The 27,838-nt window shown below is 50.1% G+C and overlaps 8 protein-coding genes across 8 annotated transcripts; 6 read left to right on the top strand and 2 right to left on the bottom strand.

Annotated features, from left to right (window-relative positions):
* Positions 1-64: 64 nt before the first annotated feature.
* KD926_006464 (uncharacterized protein) lies at positions 65-2,879 on the top strand (the record flags this gene model as incomplete). Its single annotated transcript, XM_053099451.1, has 2 exons — positions 65-1,696; positions 1,752-2,879. 2 exons carry the CDS (start codon positions 65-67, stop codon positions 2,877-2,879), a joined length of 2,760 nt encoding a protein of 919 aa, XP_052956721.1.
* Positions 2,880-6,428: 3,549 nt separating this feature from the next.
* KD926_006463 (SUR7/PalI family protein) lies at positions 6,429-6,969 on the top strand (the record flags this gene model as incomplete). The annotated part of the gene is made up of 2 exons (XM_053099450.1): positions 6,429-6,741; positions 6,854-6,969. 2 exons carry the CDS (start codon positions 6,429-6,431, stop codon positions 6,967-6,969), a joined length of 429 nt encoding a protein of 142 aa, XP_052956720.1.
* Positions 6,970-11,175: 4,206 nt separating this feature from the next.
* On the top strand, positions 11,176-14,549 carry KD926_006462 (putative protein kinase; the record flags this gene model as incomplete). The annotated part of the gene is made up of 3 exons (XM_053099449.1): positions 11,176-12,353; positions 12,444-14,303; positions 14,369-14,549. The coding sequence occupies 3 exons, from the start codon at positions 11,176-11,178 to the stop codon at positions 14,547-14,549; spliced, it is 3,219 nt and encodes a 1,072-aa protein (XP_052956719.1).
* A 2,291-nt stretch (positions 14,550-16,840) lies between these two features.
* Positions 16,841-17,929, top strand: KD926_006461 (eukaryotic translation initiation factor 4E; the record flags this gene model as incomplete). Its single annotated transcript, XM_053099448.1, has 2 exons — positions 16,841-17,577; positions 17,659-17,929. 2 exons carry the CDS (start codon positions 16,841-16,843, stop codon positions 17,927-17,929), a joined length of 1,008 nt encoding a protein of 335 aa, XP_052956718.1.
* A 1,021-nt stretch (positions 17,930-18,950) lies between these two features.
* Positions 18,951-22,924, top strand: KD926_006460 (SUMO protease ULP2; the record flags this gene model as incomplete). The annotated part of the gene is made up of 6 exons (XM_053099447.1): positions 18,951-18,988; positions 19,108-19,339; positions 19,419-20,626; positions 20,676-21,047; positions 21,104-21,169; positions 21,226-22,924. 6 exons carry the CDS (start codon positions 18,951-18,953, stop codon positions 22,922-22,924), a joined length of 3,615 nt encoding a protein of 1,204 aa, XP_052956717.1.
* Positions 22,925-23,619: 695 nt separating this feature from the next.
* KD926_006459 (putative disease resistance protein Aig2) lies at positions 23,620-24,255 on the bottom strand (the record flags this gene model as incomplete). The annotated part of the gene is made up of 1 exon (XM_053099446.1): positions 23,620-24,255. One exon carries the CDS (start codon positions 24,253-24,255, stop codon positions 23,620-23,622), a length of 636 nt encoding a protein of 211 aa, XP_052956716.1.
* An 846-nt stretch (positions 24,256-25,101) lies between these two features.
* Positions 25,102-26,064, top strand: KD926_006458 (signal peptidase complex subunit SPC3; the record flags this gene model as incomplete). Its single annotated transcript, XM_053099445.1, has 3 exons — positions 25,102-25,247; positions 25,336-25,409; positions 25,508-26,064. 3 exons carry the CDS (start codon positions 25,102-25,104, stop codon positions 26,062-26,064), a joined length of 777 nt encoding a protein of 258 aa, XP_052956715.1.
* Positions 26,065-27,162: 1,098 nt separating this feature from the next.
* KD926_006457 (YqaE/Pmp3 family membrane protein) lies at positions 27,163-27,611 on the bottom strand (the record flags this gene model as incomplete). Its single annotated transcript, XM_053099444.1, has 3 exons — positions 27,163-27,298; positions 27,403-27,478; positions 27,563-27,611. The coding sequence occupies 3 exons, from the start codon at positions 27,609-27,611 to the stop codon at positions 27,163-27,165; spliced, it is 261 nt and encodes an 86-aa protein (XP_052956714.1).
* Positions 27,612-27,838: the final 227 nt, after the last annotated feature.

Raw genomic sequence — 27,838 nt, 5'->3', positions numbered from 1 at the left:
TCCACCTCTCAACTGCATCTCCCAGGTACGATTATTTTTCCCACTGCCGTGTTGAATTCCCACCATGGCTCCTGTCAAGAATAACAAGGGGAAGGCTCAGGTTACGGACGGTCCAGCTTCACGTACCAGGGCAGCGGTCGCCAGAAACCAGAACCAGGCCCAGGCAGCAGAAGCGTTGCCTTCACCGACACGAACGTCGTCCAGGTTGCGGTCACCCAGAACCGCTCCCAACGCCAACGCTCCAGCGTCGCCTCCACGAGTGCGAAGACGTCAGAATCTTTCTGCAGCAGCCTCTGCACAAGCGCGAGGACCTCAGCGTCGTTTGGCAAGAGTCCAGGCACCCAGACCGATCAGGTTAGTTTTGACATCCCCCAAAGGTGGACCGGAGAGATCTGCTAATTCTGCAACAGCAGATCCGGAAGAAGCTCCTTCAACACCACCGCGACCCTCGACAGCAGTCTCTCAAGACATACCAACGAGTCAACGGCTTATCTTGAGAAAGCCAAAGCTTCCAGTTGCTGGACCTGAGAAGAACAGACCAGGTATAAACCAGGAGAGACTTAGGGAACTCCGGGCTTGGTTAAATTTAATCACGTTGCCGAACCCGGACCCGGGGTTTGCAGAAGTTCAGCATCAATTGGAGTCACTCTTTGAAGCTCTTACTGAGTTCCGGCAGTCCCGAGAAGAACTGCAAGAGGTTTACGAAGACCTAAAGCAGCTAGGCGAGGAAGTGCTTGCTGCTACAGGAACGGCGACCCGATCACCATCCGTGGACATCCCCAGAGTTAGAACTCTGAGACGAACCACTGAGAGAATCAGAGCTCAAAGAGCGGTGGTTCAAGGTACGCCAAAGAAAAAGACACCAAGGTCTCGGGTGAGAAAGACACCCTCTCCGAAGAAGAAAAAGACTTCGCCTACAAGAAGACAGGCAATGGCAGAGGCTGAACAGGAACAGGACACAATGACTCGCAACCGTGTCGAGGACGAGAGTAACGCCATCGAGTCCCTAATCCAGCTCTCTCAGAATGCTCCCATCGTCTTCGAGAGAAACCGGGAAGATGACAGCAATTCCAACGACCATGAACCCCCCGGATCTCAGCCATGGACCCAACCTGGGCCCGTTCAAGATATGTCAGCTGATCCGAACCATGGCACCGTTCAATTGCAGGCATATCTGTATCGACAGCAGAGGCTGGTGGGTATTCCTCCGGAGCGAATGATCTCAATGTCAGGAGAAATGGGTGCTCATGTTCGAGGAAAGAGTTCTGGGCAGGTAACACCCCAAGGACCCGTCAACAGGCCCGAGAATCCAAGCGTGGTGCAGTTCTCTTCCGAAGGTGGAGTAGTGGCGCCAGTAATTCCCCCTGCGCAGTATCAATGTGAGCTACCCTTTCTAATCTTCACACCTGACCTCCCGGCTAATGAGCAATCAGCGGCGGATAACTTGGATATGCTCGAAGAGATCTATGGCCCAGGCGGAAGTCCAGATAGACAAGAAGAACGTGCAATACCCGTGGGTGACTCCCTGGACGAATCCATAGACCATCAAACCTGGCTTGCTAACAACGACCAGGCACAGACTACAGAGGGAAATCTGGTTTCATCTCCAGAGGATCCAGGAACTCCCGGAGCTATGGGACTGCAGTCTTTGGATAACATGGAGGCCGAACAGGGAGAGAGCTTGGATGAACCGATGGTAAGCGAAACCGAAGACAATGTGCTAGACAGGATGCTTAGTTTCATGGAACCAGAAGGAGACTGGACCTGTTCAGAACCAGCACCGCAATTCAACGCGAACTCAACGGATTCTACCCAATACAGCCCGTGATTCACCACATCGTCGATCGTCGAACACCGCTAGGGCTGCTCGTGCCCCCCGGAACCGCCCACCGAAACCAACCTACAACCACGCCCACAATGGGTTTGATATTCTGGGAGCTTTATCCAACAATCTGGAGATCGCTTTTCTGCTCACAGAATACCTAGAGCCTACTGATTTGTTTAATCTGTACGCATGCTCAAAAGATTGGAACGGCCTCATCACATCAACCCTTGAAGCCATAATCCTTAAACAAGCAATCCAGCACGCACCCGAATCCGCTCGCGCATTTCCCTTTCGTTGTTATCCCCACCTGCGTAAACTGAATCCCGGATCCAAGAATGAACTGGTGCCCAGTTTCCCCTGGCTATTCATGATCACGGACCGCGAACGCATCGTCCAATCAATCATGCAATGGATGAGACGGACAAGCTATGCAGTCCCGGCAGGGAGTGGCATCGCGATCAAAAAGCTCTGGTTCCTCATGGATATCCCCGACACGAAGCGGCGAAAATGGACTATACGAACCTGGAGTGACATGGATCTGTTCTTGGCCGGTCTCTTCATGATGCAGATCGACTCGGCGCTTCAGGACGAAGATGAAGCAGGAAGCGGGCTCGGCGCGATGCGGCGTCTCCTGATGGCCCAAAAGAGCCTATCGGTCCTGTGGGATGTGTTGAGCGGCGAGACCTGGCAGTCCGAGCTCGAACTCGTCCAGTCATACATTCGCTGGCGGTACGAGCCTCGTCCTCACGAGCGTGACATGCAAAATATCCTGGGCGTTCCAATTGAAGAGGTCGGGCTGCTCCAGTATGAAGCGTACGGTCGACACGGGCGAACTGCCAAAGTGCGCCGGCCTGATACAATCGTCATCAGCGAATTGAAGAACCGAGAGCTTGATATACGGAAGATGTATTGGGAAGCCCTCGCGTTGGATGAAGAGGAGCCACACATGGGTGATGACCGCCCCAGATGGGACATGGCCTTGAAGGATGCAATTGAGGGTACTGGGATTGATTGGCTCAATGCCGTCAACTTGAATCGCCCGAAGATTTGTTGATTTATTGTATCTAGCGACTTATGTCCCAAGCTAGTAATGGAGATGCAGGGTTGAATGCAAATCTAGCCGATTGTCCTTAAGGAACAAGCGAAGCCTACCCCGAAGCCGCAAGCAAGAAAAGCAAAAGGGCCCATGAATGCACCAAGTTCCACAGAGAAAAATTCTAAGAAAATATTCAAGAATAAACCATCAAATCAATAGATAACAAAGCATTATCGGTATCTTTTTCCGCCTTAGGAATGGCCTGATAATAGATTATTGCCATGGTTAGTACTTTATAGCAGGGAACCGACGTTTCAAGCTATTCTAATTTGATTATTCGTAGTCCTCTAACACGCTCCAATGTCTGATTTATCCTCCTATCAATGCCAACTGTTGAAGGAGGAAGAAACTCGCAAAGTTACGCAATGTATCATCATTAGTCATTATTTAGTATTAATCTTCGGTGGCATTGAATATGGCGAAAAGCAACTAGGCATAGATGCAGTATATATAACATAGTATGTAGTGTGGCAAACGTTGAGTTCGGAAAAATTATTGTTTACGGATGATTGAAGGTTGATTTAGAGCTGACGGAACCAAGCGTCCCCCAAAAGTGCCCGTGCAGTTGGCCTATCTCTCGGGTCGAGTTTCATTACACATCAGAGCTGCGATTCTGTCCTGGTCGGCGAGCTCCTCATAAGATTTGGGAAATGGCCCAAAGCATCGATGATGTTTCATGAGAATCTTTACTTCATACTCGTCGTCACCTGCTGGAATGTCTGGTTTAAAAATGTGGAACCCTTCCCCATACATCATGCTTATGAGCTAGAATGCAAAGTAAGGCATTAGTCCTCAGAAACAGGGCGGTTTGAGGTGATACCGACTTGCCATTGCGCCGAAAGACCAAATGTCCGTTGCAGGACCCCACTTAATCTGTAACTGAGCTTCAGGGTTCCTGAAAATAGGCGTCCCGATGGAATCCCTATTTTGGGCGTATGGAGAGTCCATATGAACGGTACTTCCAAAGTCTGCAAGCTGAACATCACTAAATCGGACTTCACTCTGCCGATAGTTCACTAGGACATTGCTTGGTTTAATGTCTATAGTCCTTAGTCCTTGGTTTCAGCCATTTGAAGTTGAAGCTCTGGAGGTATAGGCTCAAGGCACGTACCGGTGTGAACGTAACCATCTGCATGCAAAACAGCTGACGCTTCCAATATTCCTTTCGCGACATATCTAACTTCTAGTCGCGTGAGTCTTTTGCTGTTTGATGCATTCGAAAGATCATCATCAAGATGTCTTAGGATGAGAGCCGGCGGTCCTGGAGGGTCCTCGATTTAATCAAGAAGCGGGTGGAGGTGCGGAGACAGGCCTTGGAAACGAAGAAGAACGTTTCTTCCATTCTGTAGGCGAAAGTGTCGAACGCTCTTGACAACAAAGGTCTCCTTATTTTGGGTTCTGTATGGCTTCAAGCGTTAGAAACGGGTAAGATGTAGGAACCTTGGAGCGTTACTACATTGCTAGCCAAACACTCTCTTGTATTTGCTTTGTTATTGTATAGAGTCCTTTTTTGCCCTTCAGTTGAAGGCCTTATGCTACTGCGCTGACTACCATTGTTGTACGGTCATGTCGTGGACTTTTGTTCAGGCAATCTGAGGTGATCATCTCCCCAGGTTGGCCACACCGACCTGTTGGACCCAGCCCTCCAATAAACATAGTTGTGCCTCAGGTGTCAAATTCCGAGATGCTGTCACGTGTCTTGAAAGTGCCCCCATGGCGGCGTGTACAGAGAAATAAATAGATATTTTCTGTTCGACAATATTGGTTAGCCCCAGAATCGCAAGATAGGATGACGGAGCATTTTCCCCGCGAGGCTGGCGGATAGCTGCAACATTGGCTCCTGGACTCACATACATACATCATTGACTGGTTGTGTGATCCAAGCCCCAGTTGCCTGCTAGGTAAACGTAGATGTTGATCCTTTCATTTCTCCCCATCTCTCCTTGTCTCTCTAATGAGTGGTTCTAGTTTTTTTTTTTTTTTTTTTTGTTTCTCAAATGATGCGTATGTATATGACTGTTAAAGGTCTTCAGGCGCAGAGGCAACTGCTTGACCAGTAATTAGCTAAACTTAATAAAATGTAGGAGGTTAAAGTTTTAGTGTTTGACCCTTTGGACAGCTCTAGACTGTGGGCCCTTGATAAGTGGGTGAGGAGACGTTGAATCTCAGCCTGTCTTATTCTAAGCTCTGTTTCCAATGACAGCACAGTGGCGCGATTGAGCTTCATTCAAGCCACTTGATTTCCGCGATCAGGGGGAAATGGGCCATGTACTTCGGTATGCAGTACCTCATACACGGGGAAGTCCCACATTTTCCATTGCGATCAAAAGGGGCCCCAATAATTGGATAAAAATCCAAGCATCTCCGAACGGACAGGATTTTGTAGGGTAAATTTCGAGGGGCAATGGGGCTGACAGATGGGGAGCACTAGGCTACTGATGGCCGGTTCGGGGGGCTTGGTCTACCTCTATAACAAGACGTCGTGGGTGAACCCCTCCTCCCCAATTGGGTATACAACCGGAGGAAGAGGATCTTAGTATACGTTGTCTAGTGCTCGGAGGGGCTTAGGGGTGGGGTAAGGCATCGTTCTAAAGTATACCTTCCCTCGCCTGTCTCTATATCGAGTAATATAGACTTTGTAGAGGATCTGGCCGCTCTCTCTGACCTGCGCTCGACGGCAATACACCTGATACTTTCGGCTTATAGGGTAGGGTAGGATCGAATGATAGGCTTATATGGCCCTGTATACGGATGATACCGCATCGTGTACCTAGTTTGAGTCCGGCATAGCATGCTCGTAGTGTTTAAGCTGCTGAAGTGATTTTAATTGATCCCTACTACTACTACTACTACTACTACTACTACTACTACTACTACAACAACAACAACAACAACAACCTGTGCTTTCAACGAGGGGAGCCCAGTGATATCTCACCACTGTCTGCGGCAATACTGCTAACAGCCAACCTTTAGGCTGGTCTGGCCCGGTGTCCCTCCAATTATCGCATCGGCGGTTCTCGTTCGTTTCGACAAATGGCTCACAGAGCACTCGGCTAGCATGCTGAGGGGGTCGCCGTCTGAGTCTATCAACCACAATCGTACATTTTCCTTGAAAAGACGGTATAAAAGTTGTACAGCGGATAAGACATGTATGTGCAACAAACAGAGTACTCAGTGATTGGGTACAGTTAATTCAAAATGTCGAATCTCCAATCCCTACCCCCGCGTATCGCCAACGAACACCTCCTTTCACATACACATTTTGGGATCTAATATCAATCAATGACTTATTTAGCTCACCAAATTCCAGTCCCAGGTTTCTCTAGATCTGCTATCAATTCAAACCCGCTCAGAAGTGAGTCCTCCAATTCTCGCCTGAGTTACACTATTTTGTTCTCAAGCTACTTCAGCCCTGAAATCCGCCTGTCCTCCCTTGTATAGTCGCCTTAAATCCCCAAAACTATCCATTGTTCGAAAATACTTCGATAGCTGTTTTTGACCCTCAACATGCCGACAACTTCTAAATTACATGTTGCCATCTACGGCAATAGCGGCATGTTCAACCACTGGAGCCTCTTTGTCGAAGGGCCCACAGAGCCCCAAAAAATGATCTTCCACGTCATGGGCACTACAAAGATGTACCGCTACGAAAAGCGAATCTCGAACGCTCGTAATTCGGCGACCCTCGTTGAGCTGATGTACCTTTGTGATGTGGATAATTCCAAATTACAAACTATCGAGGACGCTGCCAAAGATATTACCCTTCACAACGAACGTGAAAATTATTGCTGGGAATGCCTCCAGGCACCCTCGCCTCCATGTCCCGATTAGGCTTAATGCATCCCAAAATGCCTATAGCTGAGCGCTGCAGGCCTAGATAGGAATACACACCTTCGCGCATCTATTCCTGCTCAAGAATTATAACTGCCAAGACTACGTCCTTGACCTCTTGGAGAGCTTAGAAAAAAAGGATGTCCTTGATCCAAACGATCCAAAGTACAATGAGAACAAGGCGGCAGTTATGGACAAGGAGGAAGGCATGACTTAGCTGGCAGGACTGGTCGGGTTCCTCATCCGCTATTGAAATCTGTGGGATTTTGTCATTTAACTTGCTCTTCTTCTGAAGCAAGTGAAGAAGTAACTCATGCTTATTTACGGAGTGACTCGATAATTCCTCACGTCGTCTATTTGCATTTAGTTTCCAGCTGGTGCTATGATATCATGCATAATTTCCAAATATCCTTTCGTTTCAAGCAACATATGTCTGCCCAGCGGACTGCGCATAGATAGGCGTGCATAATAGTTGGTATGGGTGTACTTGGCACGGCGCAGCTGCGGAGCTGAGGTCGATAAAAGTGGGTTGACCTGGATCGACACGACTAGTGAGTGGGGCCTGGGGGAAATCTGCCTGTCCGGACCGGCGGCCTACCTATACTTTAACCAACGACCAACCTAAATACCTCAAGTTGAATTTTAAGTAAAAGATAAATCCTGGATTTAATAACGAAGGGTCAGTAGAGCTACATAGAAAAAAAGGGTATTTTAGAAACAGACTATATACTATTTCAAGAATTCTGCCAGAATTGATATCGACCGTCTTTCGAAGCAGGTAGGTAGCTGGCTGTCCGTATGGGCAGATTTGGGCTCTTAGTTACCTGTATTGGCCTTGACAAAGCTCATTTGGGATTGCCCAAAACTCTGGGAGAGTCCTATCAGAGGCGTGGTGGTTAAGTGCAGCGAGAATATTGTCGCCAAAGTCATAACAGGAAACAGCGATTATACCAACTACACTAGTGAAGCAGGCGCCTGATATCCCTGCTCCGAGACCTCACGGACATAGCGTTCAGTCCCTTTCGCGTCATAATCATGACATATATTTCCGACAAAACTTTGGCTCAAGCATGGCCTAGCCTATCTCACGACAATAAGGTCTCCATACAACACCAGCTGGATGGTATCTTCCGCCGTTTAAGGACAATCCGACAGGATGACGGTCTTCCGCTCGGTGGGGTTGGTGGAGAGGGAGTCCACGAGCTTCGCGTCGACGAATGCGCCTCGTTTAAAGGTATCACGACCGCGAACGAGTACAATAACCTGCAGTTTTCCGCTCGTCACCATGGTAGCTCTACTTATGTTAGTCTTCTTCGCTCGTTTCTGGAACATGACTCTTCTTCAATAATCGGGCACGGATCAGTGTTCACCCATGGCAATATCAGGACTGCCAATATCATGGTGAAACAAGACCCTAGTTCCATCGATCAATGGTATGTTGTTTCTGGGGTCATTGACTGGGAGGATAGTGGTTTTTATCCACTTTATTATGAGTGTACCGCGTTGACACGGACCCTGAGTCTGGTGAATGAAAATGACTGGTATCTTTATCTGGCAGAGAGTGTTTCACCGTTAAAGCATCCTGTGTGTTGGCTGGTCGATCGGCTTTGGGGAATACATCTATGGACCACATAAGTTACCAAGTCTTAAAGAGATTGCATTTTATTTCAGAAACTTTGAAAATAGTACCTTAGCTTAGTGCTGTAATCTGAGCAGAAATTATCGGGAGTTATCGTACACTGGGACACAGTAGATTAGGATAGTTACCTACCTAGATCTCCTGGTGTGGACATAGTTACACTAAAGAGCAGCTTGTCAATGGTTGGCACTGCTATACATGTGATGAATGTGCACAAATTCTAGACTATCTGTGATCGAGATCAGCCCATTCCTTCTGTTCAATGATGTAGCTATGGAGTTGTAAGGCCGAGATGGACCTTGATTGTTACTTCAGACATGGGTTAACCATGTTTGGCCTGAGGCATTCACGGCTGACTGGAATCACGTGCCAGAAGTGCCTTGTTGAGGCGGCCGGCGACCTTCAACTCGTCTTCCTTCGCCAACCAGCCCACCGACACAGAAGATACCTATGGAGGGTCTCTGCTTCCTGGGCGCTGACTTCCACTAAAATGTGATGATGGCTGGATTATACTTCTATAGTCTGTTAAAGATTCCTGGCTTGCGCCCGCCCCATGTCAACACCACTGTCGTGACAGATCGCCGAGTTGGATTCCCGACTTCCTAGCTAATCCGCATCCATCCCCACCATCTACGTACACGTCATGGACCATCACTTTACTGTTCCATAATCTACAGGTTTCTGGCAGAGAATGATGCTGGACATACATTCAGCCACTACTACGTTGTTGATGATTACCCCAAATTGTTGACCCCTCTCCCTCCCGCAACTAATGGATGGCCTTGCGGTGTGACCGTTGCGCCCGATCCGGCAAATTGTCACCTTGCTCTCGTCAGGTACGTCCGCCACGGGATCTACTGTTCTGGAGTCTTCTGGATTATAATTTATGGATGACTGCGAGGCGTATCAGGATGGTGGTATGCAGCTACAACAGTCTGGATCGTCGGTCTATAGCTTGCGAATATTGGTAGATGCCAGAGCTGTTTTCTCTGCAGGCTTATCAGTTCCCCCTACCCGGCCGGGTCTTGCTTCCACTTGCCAGATGAGGGTCGCTTTCCACATTTCCATCATATCGCCTTTGTTGCCAACTCGTGGGTATTGACTTTACTTTATCTCTCCCCCCTGTTGTTTGAAGTAAATGCAGCCTTCGTCGTTCATAGTCCCTGCATATCTTTCATGCCGGACAAGACAGTTGTTTGTGCCATTGGCGGCAACACCACAAGGAACCAATGTTGCTTCCGATCTTTCAGGGGCCTCAGCAAGCGACAGAATAAGGCTGTACGAATTACTCCGTACGTTGACACCTAATTCGATTGGCCTTGATATGCATCCACACATACAGTGCGACTGGATTCGACTCGTGATTGTCCTGATCATCGTTTTGCGACCGTGGATTAATTTCGCCGCTTAAAGTCAAGCTACTACTCCAACGGCGACTCGTGGGAAGCTGAGATTGGTACAGCCTCGGCACTGACCGCCGGATTTCATTCAGCGTTCCTTGACGATTCCATCGCGAGCGTTTATTGCTTCCCGTAGATTAGGTCTTTTGTGTTCTGTGTTTATTATTTTTGGTTTCTCTGGAAGGATCTCCAACGACAGAGACGACCCGGAGGCAAGGGGCGTCAAAAGGCGGGGATGAAGCATGAACAGCGAGCCAAGAGGAATCCTTGCACCTCAACCTGCCTTAACGTCACTGCATCTCTTCCGAGATTGAGACAGAAAAGCAGGGAAGAGTGAAAGCAGCAGCTTTAATGAACGCCAGAAAAGAGAAAACGGCTCGTCCGAGCCCAACCAGCCCGGCTAGCATAGGCGATGAAGCCAAGGCCGACACCATGAACCCAGCAGAGGGGCAGAAAAAAGAAACAAAAAACGAAAAAGAGAAGGGCTGTGGTACTATGCGTGCTCACATATTGATGCCACGCTGGACGAGGATGAATAGTGATTCTCCTTGGAAAGGAGGGCAATAACGGTGGTCTCCATCGCCGGGCGCCCTCCAGGCCATTCGTAGTAGAGCCGCACTGACAGCGCGGGTGAAGGGCCAAATCAATAGGCCTCCGTCGATTATCTCGCCAGCTCCTTTGCTTGTTGCTGGTCCTGGGCGATCCAGTTCCAAGTGGGAGTCGCCCGCCACTGACTGGTTATTATTCACGGGGCTCTTATTGCCTGCCTTCCGCTTCCCCCTCCTTCAGTGTAGTTCCTCGGTCGCCATTTCACCGTGCGGGTAGGTAACGGCCACTTAGTATGCCTTAAAAACGAGGGGAAAAAGAAAAGAGAAAAAGAAAAGAAAAGAAAAAGGAAAAAGGAAAACGGAAAAAGGAAGAAGGAAGAAGGAAGAAGGAAGAAGGAAGAAGGAAGAAATAGAGCAACACAACCTACGATCAGGTTCTCGAGGTGCGTCTTTACCCTCTCTCCCCTTCAAAAGAAAAATGCTCTTGTCTTCTCCTGTTTCCTTTCGTTTTCTTTCCTTCTTTCTTTTGGTTCTTGTCTTGTCCCCGTGAGGTTAACGCTCGACCCTTCTTTCTCTCCCATCTAGATTCAACGCATGCCGGAAAAACCAGGCTTCCGCTCCACCCAGTCGCCCTCCCGCCAGAAAGACTTCTGAGCAAGAGAACGCGGCGATACACGCTCTCGCCGACTAAGCCCGGACGATAGGCTCCACCACAGTTTCCCTCGACTACCCTTTCATGCGCATCCTTCCGTTCTCGAGTGGACCAGTTCTTCTGATCCCCCGGGACCTTTTTCCTTTTCCTTTATTGAAAACCTGATGCAGTTGAATCGGTTTACATGGCTGGGTCCCGTAGGAGTCCGGTGTTGAGAGAGCAGTGGAGAACCACCGGCGACACTAGAGACCAGAGAGATCGGGAACGGCACAGACCTCGAGGTTCACACCGCGACAGGGGAGGAAAGCACGGGAATCGTGACAGAGACCGCCGTCGTCGACCACCCAAGGACGGTAGACCAGGTCTTCCATTTCGGTCGCCGCCACCGCGCTCGTTTCCTCACCCCGACGACGACGAGCGTCGCCCCCCTCGTGATTTTTCTCCTGGTGCCGCCTCCGCTCGTGGCTCCCCTGGTCCCTCTCAGTCCGAAATAAAACACGGCCAGAAACCATCTTTTCACCGTTCGCCTCGCCAGGGAGAGCCTTCAGATCTGGATCACATCCGCCCTCGGGAGGCCGAGAGACCGACCGAAAGAGATTATCGACGAGACGACTCGCCCTCGGCACCGCCTCCAAAACGCAAGAGAACTCGAAGCCCATCTCCAGGTGGCCCTCCTCGCCACCCCAGCCATCCGTCGCATCGCTATCCCGGTGACGACTTTGACCGAGGGTTCCCGTTCAAGAAGCGTGGACGTTTCCCGGGTCGTGGTAGATCCGGTCGAAGATCTCCACGACGGGGTAGAGAGCGGCGTAAAAACGAAGGTGGGCGACGGCCCTCCTCCCCTCGTCCCAGGCGCTCCAAGTCCCCCATTCGTGGCGGCAAGTCTTTCAACCCCCGACGGCGTTTCCATAGCCCTCGTCCTGAAGACGACATTGAGGAAGGGTCTCGCTATCGATCCGTATCGCGCCATTCCGTTCAGTCCGGCGATTCGAGGTTTTCTTACGGTTCTCGACGCGACTCTATCACCATGAATCCAGGCAGACCGGCCCGTTCGATGACGGACGACTCTTTCCGGTCTCCTTCCCCATCTCGCCCGGTCCCAAGCTTTAATGCGGATTATGCTCCTGCTCCTGCGGACGGCGATGCGTTGCGTGAATCGCACGGAAGGCGGCCATCAGATGCACAGGGCGGCCAGCATTCCCGCCCACCCAGGCCACATGCTGACTCGAGACAATACTCGGCGTCGCCGCAGTATGTGACGCCTACTAATTCATATCACGGCTCTCCCCAGCCTAAATCCCCATATTCTACCGGTCGGGGTGGCTGGAATGGCCCGCAGCGTTCATACCATGGGCAGTCGGGGTAAGATTTTTACTTGTCTCCTTCTTACTTCTCTTTCTCTAAAGTCAAAGTCCTGTCTTTCTAGACGATGCTAATCTTTCGCACACATAGTCATACGTCACCATATAGATACGCCCCAACCGGACCCCAAAGCCAGTATCATCAAAATTCCAACTCGTACAATTCCGGCCCGTCCTACCGTGGAGGATATCGTGGTAACCACCACAACCACGGAGGCGACCGTCGATTCTCCGGCGCTGGTCATTCAAATTACGGCAACGGTCCTTCCCCACGAGGCCGGGGCCATTTCGGGAGCTTTTCACGAGGCGGTTCAAATGCTCGGGGTCGAGGATCCTCTCATAGCCCTCGTGCGGCATATGGCCCGCCATCACAAAGCCCCCCCCCTCCCCCGCCCTCAGATGGTCAAACCCCTCGGGACACGAACGAGACCGGTAATGTAATTGAACCGCCAAGAAACGATACGCAGCCAGAAAATGAAAACTTGAACAATGTTTCCGAGACCGGTGCTCTGCAGCCGCAACCCCCCAGTACACATCTTACGGACACTACAACGCCGAGCAAAGGAGGCAAAATCAGCTTTGCGTTCAAAGCAAAGACTACACAGGCACCGGCTCCCAAACCAGTCCCTGACCTAGCTCAGAGAATGCTGGCACGGGAGCCCCCCCCTCGAGCTGCCGACCCACCACCGCCTCGCAATCGAATGTCCGCTGCTCCTCCGCCGAAGTTCAAGCCGGAATCGAGATTTGATCGTCGTGATCGGGACCGGGACCGCCATCGCGAAAGAGACCGAGATCGGGGTAGGCCCGATCGACGAGATTATCGCGAACCTCGCGGTTTCCGTGAACCTCGAGATGGACGTGACAACCGGAGAGAAGATCGGCGTTTCGATAATCGTAACGAGCGGAGGCGAGGTGACCGACGACAGGACTTCCGCCCCGAACGTCGACGAGAACGTACCCCCGAACCGAAGAAGCAAACCAAAATCATGACTCGAGTGAAGCCTCGTCCTAATCTGCCGGAAGAATTCGCTAAATCCGATTCAGTCTATTACCGAAAGCCAGGTAATGAGTCTGTCATCGGTGCTGGTACTTACGGAAAGGTCTTCAAGGCTATCCATGTCTATACTCAGAACAAGGTGGCCCTGAAAAAGATTCGAATGGAGGGCGAAAAGGACGGCTTCCCTGTCACCGCCGTTCGGGAGATCAAATTACTTCAACACCTACGCAATTATAATGTGGTCAGTTTGCTGGAGGTGATGGTAGAGCGGAATGAATGCTTCATGGTGTTCGAATACCTTTCTCATGATCTTACCGGACTTATCAACCACCCAACCTTTACACTTACCCCCAGTCACAAGAAGGACCTTGCGAAACAGATGTTCGAGGGATTGAACTATCTCCACCACCGTGGCGTTTTACATCGTGACATCAAGGCTGCCAACATTCTCATCAGTAATCGAGGACTGTTGAAGTATGCCGACTTTGGTCTCGCTAGATTCTTCTCGAAGAGCCGCCAGTTGGATTACACGAATCGTGTCATCACCATCTGGTACCGGCCGCCTGAACTTCTGTTAGGTGAAACTAGATACGGGCCGGCGGTCGATGTCTGGAGTGCAGCCTGTGTCTACGTGGAAATGTTTACGAAGAAGGCGGTTTTCCCCGGAGAAGGAGGTGAAATCAGTCAACTCGAAAAGCTGTACAATTCGTTGGGAACCCCGACGCGGGTCGAGTGGCCGGACATAGCTGAGATGCCTTGGTTTGAACTGATGCGGCCGACGGAGCGCAAAAAGCGCGTCTTCGAAGAGGTATATGGTTCGATCCTGTCCCCGGCGGCTCTCGACTTGGTGTCTCAGGTTTTCCGTTATGATCCTGCCAAGCGACCAACGGCGGAGGAGATCTTGAAACACCCTTACTTTGTCTCCGAGGAGCCCGCCCCGCAGCAGGCCATTGAGTGAGTCTTTCCTGTTTCTGTCCACTTCAAGTCCATTTGACATCATTATCTGACCACTCTCTTAGCCTGGAAAACATCGAAGGTGACTGGCATGAATTCGAATCGAAAGCCTTGCGCAAAGAGAAAGACCGAGAGGCTCGTCGTGCTGAGTACCAGAAAGACAAGGAGAAACGGAAAGGCGCCCCTTCGGTCCCTCAAAGCGAACGAGATCCGAAGCGCGTCAAGTCCGATGCCGCCGAGCTATGATATCTCCGTAACCGAATCTCGATCGACTATCCATGTCATTATCTCATATCTTTGGATTTTATCTACAGCATATATCGTTCCTATCGGGGCTCCATTGCTACCCTAGGAGATGCATGACCGATCTCATGGGAGCCTCGCAATTTGCCGGTTCTACAATCGAATAGGCACATGACGTTGAAGCGACTGCTTGATTTACTCTGCGGATTGGTGAATTTTCTTTTTATCTTGTTTCAAGCATGATGGGTGATGTACGACTTGCATGCATTTACAACTGCGGTTCAACCGGGGCGTACGGGAAGGGATTTCGTCGGCGATCGAAGGATTTTTTTTATCTTGTCTTTCTTATTCCATGGGTTATGACACCTTCCGACATGGGTCATTTAGTGTATAGATGTTTCTTTCTTCCCAGTGACAAGTACCATACCATACCATCTTATTTACCAATTTTTGTTGTATCATTTTCGTTGTATGATCGGTGGTGCGTGTACGGCGTAGACAGAAGACATGGCAACACGGAGTTTTCATGCCGAAGATGATCGTGATTTCGTCATGGAAGTACCCACGAGACTCGTTAAACACAAGGAGAGAGGGTTTAATAAAAATCTACTATCCATTGACAGCGTTAGCATTCTATCAATGCACGAACAGAACACAAGCAAGCATGACCACCAATCCCAAATTCCACAATAAAAATCAGACTTTGCCTTTGGACCTCACGCTCTACCAGCATTGGACCTTTTTAATAGAAAGGCAGTGTAGATAGCGGTTGAGCAACCTCGGTTTACCAGAGAATGTAAATTTTCTCGTCATGAGATGGAATCGGGGAGTTGAATGGACATGTGCGAAGAGGATGATGGAATCGTACGCACCATTTTGGGGTTGACGCATGCCCTGCCTGGGTAGTTAGTGCCTAGTCCATCTTCTAAAGGCAGGATTTCATCCTGGAGTCAGCATTTTAGAACCTCGGGGCGAATAAGGAATTTTCATTAATCCCTCAATGGCTCTAATTCGCGTCAACACGAGACGTCGGAATCTACTGGAAAGCCAATGGCGGTGCTACTAGGCCGTGGATGAGATGAGAAGGGGTCGGTTCCAATGCTACATCCGTCATCCATGGCCACACGAATTATCCTAGATCAAAGAAAAGTCGTGACAAGGGAGTGTCCCATCATACAGGTCATCACCGCATCATGGAGCCCCGAGGAGCCCTCGTGATGATGGTTTTAGAAGTGGAATTTTATTCTCGACGCACTCATCGGAATCGCCAGTGCAGTGGAAAGTGTCCGAAGAAACCTGGTTGCAGCCAGCGATGATTTGAGTTGGTGGTCTTGGGTTTTGTGAAAGAAAAGAAAGAAGGAAGAAGAAAGGACGGAGAAGATAAAGGGCTGCAGAAAAAAAACGACGCGATGGAGATGGAAAAACGATGACGCGGGCACAATTCGGGCGGGTCCGGTCGGTGATTGGTCGACAGACGGACAGGTGCAGAGCTCCATTCAGGCCAACTTCAGGCCACATTCAGGCCACCCTCAGGCCAACCTCAGGCCCCGGTTCCCTGCCGTTTGTTCACTTTGTTCACTTTGTACTCCTCCGAACTTGTCTTGCTCGACTTCTCTTGCTTCACAGTAACTTCCTTGATTCTCTTTCCTCCCATCTCCTACATTCAATCGGATTCCTTCCCTAATTCATCTTTCTATTCATCGTCACATCCCTCCTGACCTTATTCAGTGCCTCCAATTTCCCTCCCATCCTCCTTGGCTCGTTCCTCGTCCTTGCAACACCCCCCCACGTCTCTAGTGTTAACGTTCACGATCACGATCACGATTTCCGTCTTGAATCTTTCGATCTTGTCATAGCTTCGATTCTTTCTGTCCTTCCTCTTTTTTTGCCTTATTTCTTTTCTTCCTTCGTTCTTGTTTAATTTGTGTGTGCTATTAATTTTTTGTCACATATTTTTGTGGTTTCCTGTGCCAAATTTTTTTCTATTTCAGTTTTCAGTCTTTTTTCCCGGACATCCCCACACCTGTATATCATACGTTTCGTTTCTTTCGCTGCAGAACATCAACAACTCTCCGCTTTCCCCGTTCCTCACTGATGACCGCTCTTTTTCTGAGCTGTCTCAGTACCGACCTCTATGGATAACGCAAACTTGTGGACTCGCCGATCCAAGTATGTCATTTTCCCCCCATGGCCCATTTTTATATCCATATTTCCGCCTTTGCCTCCCAATTTGCATTACCACGAAGACTAATTGACTTATTTCTCTTGGTAGCACCTCTAAGCTCTCTCTGTCTATGACAGGGACTGACGGAAAAGAGGGTGGCGCTAGAGTTGAGATTCCCCGCACGGCGAAGCGCTTTGGTCCGGATAGCTCCCACGGTCGATCGAATCCCTTCAACGCCCTATCTCCTCTTTCGGCCGGCGTTTCTTCCCCCTCGACCAACGCTTCGTCTGCATTCGGTCTGGGATCCGGGGCTTTCGCGTCCTTCGGCGCCCCCAAGACTCCCGGCGGAGCTTCCGACCTGAAAACCCCGGGCGGCGAAAAGCGCGATTTTACCTCGGAGCCGGAATTCGTGGAAAAGACCAAGAGCTCGGCTGTGCTGTCGTCGAAAGACCACCTGCTCAAGTCGACCTGGGTGATCTGGTACCGCCCTCCCACACCGAAATACTCCGATTACGAAAAATCTACCATCCCCCTCGCGTCGATATCCTCGGTAGAGAGCTTCTGGTCGATATACGCCCACCTGAAAAGGCCCTCGCTCCTTCCCGCCGTCTCCGATTATCACATTTTCAAGAAGGGCATCCGTCCCGTGTGGGAGGATGAAGCCAACAAGAAGGGTGGAAAATGGGTGGTTCGGTTGAAGAAGGGCGTGGCTGATCGGTACTGGGAGGATCTCCTTCTGGCCATGATCGGTGACCAATTCGCAGAGGCTGGCGACGAGGTTTGCGGCGCTGTTCTCAGCGTACGGAGCGGAGAGGATGTCTTGGCTGTCTGGACCCGGATCGATGGTGGGCGAAACATTAAGATCAGGTAAGGCTTTTACTTTGACTCCTCTTTCTGGGAGGGTTTTCGCGAAGGAAATCAAGAATTTGAGACTAATCTGCCGTGCAGGGAAACGATCAAACGTTTGTTAGGCTTCCCCCTTGACACCAACATCCAATGGAAGAGCCACGACGACAGCATCGCTCAACGCTCGGCCATTGACCAGGCTCGCCAGGAGAAGAACTCTGGAAATCCTGGTCACCACCACCACCATCACCACCACCACCACCACCACAACAACAACAACCATAATAACCAGCATCATTCGGGAGGCGACCGACGAAGACATACGGGCAGTGAAGAATCTACGGGAGATAAGGGAAAGGGAGCGGCGTCTTGATTAATCTTGCATTCTCCGCGGCATGTTCATGGTTCCTGTATAGTACAAAAAAACCAAAAATGATTGGGATGATTTGGGGTCGGGGCATTGGGGCGAAATATTGCGTCTGATATTGTTTTTGGTTTTAACATAGGGTCTTTCGTCATTTCGTCATTTCTCATTTTCTGGTTCGATGTTTTATGCGAGATGCCATGCACGTTTCAAGAAGGAAGAAAGAAAAAAAGAAGAGGAAATCAGATTAATGGAAACACGCCGAGGATAGGATATGGCAGATCGGCTGTATTCTACTACCGACCAGTGCACCTAGACCTGAAGTAGAGTAGAGTAGAGTACATATATACTCTGTACATGTACTTCCTGGCGAACACAACGGAAGCGTCCAGCTGATGGGGGCAGAAAACCATCTCCCCACCGCCTTTTCGTCTTTCATCATCCATGCTTGCGTCGCTCTCGTTCATGCGGCATTGGATTCTCGGCTCCCTCTTTCGCTCTCATCCTATGTGTCTGGCAAATGAAGATCCTCCTGTCTCCTCGGGTCGTGCGATGACCGCTTCATATGCCCCTACGTGACAAATTCTCGGAGTTGCTTTCCCGCTGGACTCCTGGTCAAGCCTCCTCTCCTCCGCAGCCTGCAGATTCTCCACCATCAAATGCAAGCTCCGATCAGTCGTCCGGGGGGAATGCCCTTTCGCCGATAGATACTTCGACTGCGCCGTTGAAAGCTTTGCTTCACTTCTCGGAGGTATGTTGGTTTATGCCTCTGGTTTTTTCTTCTTTTTTTTTCACTTCTTCTTTGTTCTCGTTTCTCTTAACCTCATGTTTTTGGACTTATCTATTTGGTAATTTTATTTTTGTCATTCCCCTCTTGCGCCTCTTTATCCTATCTTTGCCCCAACAATGCCCATGTCGCAACCATATTTCCTTTTTCCTCCCTTCTTTCTGCCGTATTCTTAGCAATTTTCTCACTCGCGTCTCATGCACGGGCTAACCTTTGAACCCCAACTCCAGTCCCCTTCTAGCTATGCCGAAGAATTCTACACCACCAATAGACCTCGATCTGTACGTTCACTAATACGCCAGACCATTCCCCGACCCGGATTAGGAATGCGTCGTTTGTAAATACCACCCTACAACTATGCGGAAACCGATCAGGCAATACTGACACTATGCGGATGCAGGCATGGAGACGAGAAGTCAATGGTCACCAAAGAGCGCGATGTCTCTCTCTTGGACGAGCAGAGACTATTCCCTTCCTATAAGCAGTACGTCACCCATACAGTTGTTGAACGGCCCCAGAATCTGGCATATGGCGTGGTGGAGCTCACATGCGATTGTCTACTTTTTAGGAGCAGCCCCGGCGGGGTAACGATAAAGCCGGGCCAAACAACCGTGAAACCCAAGAAACTCCAGGTGAGGATCCTACAACTGTGTTGGGCTTTATTTCTTTATTTTCTTTAGATCTCCTCGTCTAACGTCTATGGTATTTTAGAGCTTTGGGAGTTTGAAACCGGTGAACACTCTTTCGGGCAGAGCCCGAGATAGCGGTCCGGTTCGCGCTCAGGGGAAGCAGACTTATCGTGGGAATAAATCTACGGGCTTCGGGTCGGGAACTTTTCATTCGGATGGGATCACGGATTTCCACAGCCCAGAGAGACCGCTCAAGCGACGACGTCGAGATAGCCTGGGTGCGCCGCTCGGGAGAACGATAAGTATATCCGATGACGATATAATGGAACAAGCGGCGCCGGAAACATCGTCGATCGCTGGAAGTTCGGCACGTCGGTCTTCTGTGTCCAGCCAACCCACCGGGAAAGGGAAGAGAGCGAGAAAGGGAACTGAAGTCGACGAGTTTCGTGAAGTGGAACGCAATATGAGAATTCCTCGGGAGTCGCCTAGCAAGAAACACCAGCGCTTGTGGGTGGACGATGACCGGGAGGAACAATTCACGGAAAATGCTGCCAAGGAAAGACGTTTGTCGACGTCAAAGCCGACGGTCGAGCCTGGACTTGGAAAATCGCGGAATCCTAGGCATGAGGTTCTACAGAGTGTTGAGATCCACGGCCTGAATGGCACTTCAGAAAATTCACCCTCGAAAGACCATTCCGCGGAGCCCAGACCATCTCGCGCATTGGACCTCCAAGAAAGTTCCGATGAGCTGCAGGGCGAAGCAACGGTTCGACCGGCTCCGTCAAATCTAAATCGGGGCGCTGTGCAACTCACGAATGACGATTCGGAGGTAGAAGAGCCACCAACCTCAAGTGGTCGACAGCAATTATCCCCACACGATATCCGACCGACCAGCTTCATAAGTGCATCACCTTCCAATAAGAAGAAGCCCACCAAAAAGTCCAAACACAAGAAGAACCCTAGCGCCTACCAAACCTTTAGGATAACCTACCTCCGCGTAGGAGGTTTGGAGCAGCACGTTCCCCAGGGTGAAACCAAGGACTTGGTCTTTGACCTGGCAAATGACGTAATTTCCTATCCTGGACGTGCGAACACTCAGGTCCCGGTCGCCTTGGATCGTGTCATCAAGATTGAGCAAGGTGAAAATGCGAGTCGGAAGATGCGATTTGGCTTGACGCGAACGAAAGGGACCGGCGATCAAATGGATATAGAGCTATTGATGCCCGAGGCGAAACGGGAATTGTGCGCTTTATTCAACAAGCATGGAGTCAAAATTGTATCAAGGGATGAGTATGTCACTTCTACTGAATCTTTTTGTGGCGAAGCTGACCGAATACAGCGAGTATATGGAGAAAGTGTTTACCCGCAAAAACAGGAGGCTATTATATCAACCTCCTGAGGAGACCAGTCCCATTTCGGAGAGTGTCACAAGAAAGACATCACCAGAGCCAGTGATGAAGCCTACAGTCCCCAAGAGAATGAAGCTGTCGGATAGGCTGCAAGATGAGCATGGGAATGTTGCCGGACAAAAACATACAGAGACCGCCTCTTCGCCTCCCGAGAATGCCATCCGACAGGAGGTGGAATGTACCTCCAACACCCAACCCGCCGAAGTTACTAAACCCTCGATCCATGATAGCTCATTATTTTCGCCTTCTACTCGAGCAACACGCTCCATGTTGCGCCGCGCGCCACCGCCTACTGTTGTTTGGTAAGCCTTTCTCTTGTTGCTCTCTTTGTAGGCGCGTTTCGCTAATTTACTCGTAGCGACGATGAGGACGAGGCAGACACCCCTCAGCCGAAATCGAAGGGGAAACAGAAGCGGTGGAATAAGTATGTTTATCTATAAACCCGCACAACGCTTATATACTGACGGTACCTACCATTAGATCCCTGATCTACCCTCGCTTCGGGAAGAAGAAAGCCGAAGTGGACGCTCAGGACGTGGAGCGACTCAGTGACAACGAATTCTTGAATGACAACCTCATCGGATTCTACATACGGTTCTTGCAGGATCACCTTGAGCGTTGCAACAAAGAGGCAGCGAAGAAGGTCTACTTCTTCAATTCATACTTCTTCGCAACCCTAACGAGCTCGCCCAAGGGCAGGAGAGCCATCAACTATGAAGGTGTTCAGAAATGGACCAGGAATGTGAACATCTTCAGCCATGACTATATCGTGGTCCCTATCAATGAAAATGCCCACTGGTACGTGGCCATCATATGTAACCTACCGTACCTGCCCGGTGTTTCCAAGGACACCGCACAAGACCAACCCCCCGAGGATGATGTGCCTTCTTCTCAGCCAGATCGCAAAGTTCAGGAGATTCAGGAAACGCCGGAGCCTGGCGAGGTCAATAGTGCACAGTCTGGTAAAGAGGAGGTGACACGACAGTCGCTAGCCTCAATGAATCTGTCGGACGAGGAGGGTTCCCGAGGGCTAAGTTCGCAGGTGCCTACAGAATCGGGCTCAATAGAGGGCAACTCTGAAAACCAGACACAAGCCCAGGCATCCAAAGGAGATTCAAAGGGCTCCGGATCGAGATCGACAGACACCCCGCGAAAGTCACGAAAGCAGAAGAAGCCCGCAGGACCCAAACATGATTTTCGCCAACCCATCATCATTACCTTTGATTCGTTAAACCTCGCTCGTTCGCCTACAATCAGCATCCTTCGCGATTATCTTCAGGCGGAAGCCAAGTCGAAACGGGACGTTGATATAGACAAGACCATGATCAAGGGTATGAGAGCTCAGGAGATCCCCTTGCAATCTAACTACTCCGACTGCGGGTTGTATCTTCTAGCGTACCTAGAAAAGTTCGTGCAAGACCCCGATTGGTTCATTTGGAAGTTGCTGCGAAGGGAAATGTCCACCGAAGAGGATTGGCCCGAAGTCAGATCAGGCCAGCTCCGATCTCGCCTACGGAAATTCCTGGACCGGCTTTATGATGAACAGGCACAGCTTACCCCCGAGAATGCCAGCGAGCAAGAAGTCATGGCGGATATGAAGCCCATCTCATATCTCCTCACGTCTCCCGCGATCCGGTGGTACTCGACCCCTATCAAACACTCAAGTGAACGATTACCAGAAGAAAGCAAGGGCGCGCCGAACGATGACCCGGCGTCCGAGAAGATCTCCGGTGGTGGTAAAGAGGAATCCGGGCCCAGCACTCCGAAATTACCCACCAACGTTGAAGATCTACCAAGTGCAGCTCCAGAGCCTAGTGCTCTCGACAAGCCCAAACAATCTGAGAAAGTGGACGAAATCATCGAGGTCCCTGATAGCCAAGAACCTATCCAAATAATCCCTGCTTCGCCGTTGCGAAAGACGACTCATCAGAAAGAAAAGGAAAAGCAGGCGCAATCCGACGAGCCAGAGGTTGTGGATGTGAACCCGAAGCAACAGGGTGTCGCTCGGAATAAAGATGGCAGCGCGAAGGCCTCGGAGCCTGAGTCCTCCGTCAAACAACACCCATTTGAGGTGGAGATCCAGGTGAAGAGAACGCCTCCGCCACCGACCAGCGGCGAGTCCGGCACAAAAAAGAGCCCACGAGCTAGCAAACGCAAGCACAAGCCGAAGGCGACATAAGTCTGCCTTTTGCCAGGCATTTACACGACGCATATGACATTCTTTCTATTATTCTGTTTCCACTAAACTTTCTTCGTTTCGCTTCTGCTTTGTTCTTTCTTTTGTTCTTTCTTTGTGCCAAGGACCATGGTAGATAAACATGACCTTGAGCAGGCGTTTTTCTTCTAAGGACGGGATACAGGGTCCTTCTTCCGATTTGATTTGTTTGTTTGTACTGAGTACATGAGATACCAAGCATAGCATGTGGTTTTATTTCGTGAGTTTGTCTGCTAGGGTGGTCTATGGTATCATTTATCAATACCACCACCGCTGCACGTTTTTCTTTTCGTTTCTTCTTTCATTTTTCTGCCATCTATATCGGGTGAAGGATACAATGTACATGTAAATACTGGGATTTAGACCGAGACAGCCAATGGCTATGAGTTACACTTTCGGGATCTAGTCCTTCTCTATGAGATGTAAGAAGATGAAAGAGTATATCGCCAGATTGACAAAGGCGAAATACCCAGCCCCATACCAATTCTATCTAAACAGCCTCTATGCAATCCAGGAACCCTATCATACCCTAATCATGCCATCCCATCCATCTGCACCTCCACTTCCATCTAAAAGAAAAAGAAAAAGAGAAAAGAAAAGAAAAGAAAAAAAGAAAAAAAGAAAGAAAAAAAAAACCCCTCCCAATAAATCCATGAAAGCTACCACTCACTCTCATCCGCCCCCACCCACCACGCCATCTTATCCCTCTTAAACGCCTCAAAATCCCACTCCGCCTCCTCCAGTTTCCCCTCCCCTCCAATCCACACATAAGTAGCCGCTCGCACCTCCTCGCCCTCGTCCGCAAACTCCGCCCCCGCTGCATCCAGCACGTCCCGCAGGTGTTGGCCGCCGTCGCCGTCGCCGTCGTCGTGTCCGTCATGCCCACCGTCCACGCTCAATGCCTCTCGCAGGATTCGCACGTTTACCGTCTCTTTCACGTAGTCTGATCCTTCGAAGATGTTGAGTCGGTGGACGTCGCCGTCTGTGAGGCCGGAGACGACGGTGCCGAGGACGGATCCTGCTTCTGATCCTGTCTGTGTCTGTGTCTGTGTCTGTGTCTGTGTCTGTGTCTGTGTTTGTGTCTGTGTCTCTGTCCCTGCAGTCGTAGAGTCCGCCGTCGAGTCCAATCTTGAATCTGATACCGGTACTCTAACAATACCCGGATAATCGGCCCCGCGGACCCGATGTCGTCGATATCCGTGTAGCACGGCAGGCTTGAATGTCAATAGGTCCTTTTGCCATGGTTCGGGCGTTGGGCTGCCGTGGATTACGCGGTGGAGGATTTGAGGGGCCATTAATGTTCCTATTGTTGGGGTTCCATGGGAGTTAGTATGTCTGTGTATTTGGTGGGAAGTGGTGGTGTGGGTATGTAGGTATGGAGGTCGGTGCTGGGTTTGGCTGGGAGGGGTTTGTGGTGGTGGTGGTGGTAGTGTGAGTGATGGGGTTGAGGATGATGGTGGATTATTGTTAATGGAGGTAGATTGGAGTAAATTGGATCGATTGAATAGGGAGGAATGGCGAGTGTGAATGGGACGAGGACGAGGATGACATTGCGCGGGGTTGGGGTAGGTGGGGTGAATGAGGGGATTGGATGCTTGGGAGGATAGACGGAATTGATGGGCAGATAAGACATACCGTAGAAGAATAAAACGTGGTCTCCCATTTTGATCGTCAATTGTCTAGAGTATGTAACGATTGTAGAAGGGAAGTGATGTATGTATGATTCATGTATGTACAGAAGTAGATGGAGGAGGATCGGATAAGCGGAGAGGAGCGGGGAAGGAAGAAGGACAGATTGTAGAAGTTTGAGAGACCACGGCGGGGGTGTCTAGGAGTACGTCATGGGTCGGAATGATCAATCAATGCTAAGGCCATGTCCGGTCTGGAGGGTTGAACGAGACCTACCAGCCAAGATGGAGAGAATCCTAATAATATTCCAGAAGAATAGCGAAGAGTGAACTGAAGATCAGCAGATCGGCGCTTATCGATAAGCTGCGCCACAATGCGAGGCGTCGACGTGGCTTCACTTTCTGTCCTCTTCGCATTTCCACGGAGTGGTCTGAACGGTGACCGGTCGCCTCTCTTTCCTCCTATTTCTATCGCTCAAGTCTAGACCCGACCCAGGGCCCGGACAGTTGACCATGCACTCCTCCTTGAACCGCGCGCAGGCCGTCTTCGGCTTCTTCACCTCGGTCGCGTTGTTCGTCGCCGGTGTCGCCGCCCTCTCCGTGCTGCTGTATCCGGCCGACGACGCGAAAGCGCAGGTCGCTCTGAAGGATGCGAAAGTGTAAGTCGGCTCTGGTCTGCCTGTATACTGTGCTGGCGCAGTCTAGTACAGGTGCAAGTGGACCCCATGACTAACTGTATGCATACAGAATCAAGGGCCGTCCTAATTACTACTCTTCCAAGAAGGAGGAATACGCGCAGATGCGATTCGATCTAGACGCTGGTACGCTCCTACTCCCTACCTTCATTCATCTCTCTCTGTCCCTCCTTTCTCTCGAAATCCCTCAAATCTATACCTAATATACTAACCCCAACCCAAAGACCTCTCCCCCCTCTTCAACTGGAACACAAAACAACTCTTCGTCTACGTCTACGCCTCCTACTCCTCCTCCTCCAACCCCTCGACCACCCACCTCCCGAACACCGAATCCATCATCTGGGACACGATCATCCCCGCCCCAGATTCCCCATACTCGTTCTCCGCGCTCCAAGCCCGTTTCTTCCCCTCCTCGAGCTCGTCCACCTCGCGCACCAGCAACCAGAAGCGCTCCAGCGGCACCACCAAGAACAAATCCTCCGCCAAGACCAAACTCCCCGGCCAGCTACGTCTCCGCGATCAGCGCTCCAAGTACCAGATCGGAGACATCACGGGCCGCATGGCGGAGAGGGGCAACGTGACGCTGAACGTGGGCTGGAATGTGCAGCCTTGGGTGGGCGCGTTGTGGTGGAGTCCTCGATCCGGAGCGGTGCCGAGGACGGTGGGTGATGCTGGGATAAGCAAGGCGTTTGACTTGCCGGCGTTGAAGAAGAAGGCCGCGGCTGGTGCGGCGGGTGGTGCTGCTGGGGCTGGGGCTGGGAAGAAGGCGGCGTCTGTTTAGATGTTGGTTTGTTGTCTGTTTTAGGGTCAATCCATCAATGGAGCTCTTTGATTATCAATTGGAATTCTATCAACTGGATGAAACCGGTGTCGAACGGATGGACTGGCAGGTATTTCACGCCGAAGGAAGCAGAACAAGATACCCTAGCTGTACGGAGCAGACAAATCAAAAGCAAACCACTGCGACAAAACATCTATCAAGGAAAGATTCAAACGTAGAGAAATCAGCCTATAACAATTCCTCAGCACTTCATTAGATAGATCTAAAACAACGAAGAGTCGATCATCGGTCAACCCGCCCTGATTATATACCTCTAGTTACTTACCGAGCACTCAGCAACTCAGCACCTCAGCACCTCGTAGGGTAGGCGTAGTTATGTACATGATCATCTATCAAGATCATTAATAGCTCCCTGAGCGAACAAATAAAGAAAGGAAATACTATAAACTACTGAGATGCATGGACATAGGTAGATACACACCTAGAGTTCATTACCTACCATTGGACCCAGAGTGGCATTAATTTATATGCGGTTTTGAGAAAGGTTAAACACACGTAGTTTGTTGAGATCGATGGGATGCTTGGGATCCCAGACTGAGGAGGTAGATAGGTAGGCGATGGATGAGTTTGCTGAGGACTTGTACAGTTGGAGAGCTTTGAAATGGCTCTATGGAGATCACCTCAGTCCCAAGGGATACCGGCTGATAAGTTCGGAATGTTAGGGCCTGGCACCGCAGACTAGATTTCACTGCATAAATGAGATGTATATCTTGACTCAAGGGATGGATTGGATATATAAGAATGAGATCTTCCATGGTGTTGCAGTAAAAGCCTGGCCAATAGTTCACACCAAGTTCAGACAGCAACTACTACAATACTACAGTACCAAAGCAAGTGAAAATGAATTAGATTAGAATTAAGAATACCCAAGTCGCGCCAGTCTCAAACTACCTGTGAGGAGTTCGGCAGCAAACCAAGCACCAGAAAGCCAAGTCATTAAAAGTAGTCACCCGTAACCAGCCATGTCATCATACAACAACTTCAACACACTGAGACACCGACAGACCCAAAAGCTGTTATAATGCTACCACCAAGCGCTTAAGAATGCTTTGCCCGTTTGATTCGATCGGAATACACGCCCGGTGCGTCGGCATCGGTCACAGGATTGACCGCCCGCCGACGGCTGTAGTAGACGTAGAGCAGATAGAAGGCATGGATATGGCCCGGGAGATAGCTGCCACAACGCATTAGCGACGTTGTACAATATTGGAGCGGTGCAGTCATTTCGCGGCAATGACTGATGTTCTGTGTAACAAACAGCAACAAGGATCGACTCACCCAAGAATTGTCAGCAAGACGTTGATCCAGAAGTCCATACCACAGCCCGCGATGAGGAACACCCCAAGAGGAGGGACTGAGAAATATTTTGTTAGTCTCCATTGTCAAGGATTACGATCGTCTTCGTCAGAGTACACAAGAGTACACAGGCTATACTTACCGAATAAGGTGATAAGAATCATGCAAAGCATCGAAGCGGTTGAAGCCATTTTGAATCAGAAGAGGCACACGCCTAATTCAAATTCAGAAAGAATGTGCAAGCAGGTAAAGTAAATCTCAAGGCTTTTTGCGAGCTTGTTTCAATGTTTGTTTGTTAGGGTCGAACAGCGTACCCAAGGAGCTTAGGATGAGGATCGCGAAAAGAAGGATGAAGATATAGATGGGAACATTGTCGTCCCTGGGAGAGTCGAGGCGCTTCATGCTTATTTATACCAGC

Source organism: Aspergillus affinis (assembly GCF_023601865.1).
Source record: "Aspergillus affinis strain CMG 70 chromosome Unknown NODE_34_length_287566_cov_88_205910, whole genome shotgun sequence".
Taxonomy (NCBI): domain Eukaryota; kingdom Fungi; phylum Ascomycota; class Eurotiomycetes; order Eurotiales; family Aspergillaceae; genus Aspergillus; species Aspergillus affinis.
This window is presented reverse-complemented; position numbering and strand designations above follow the sequence as displayed.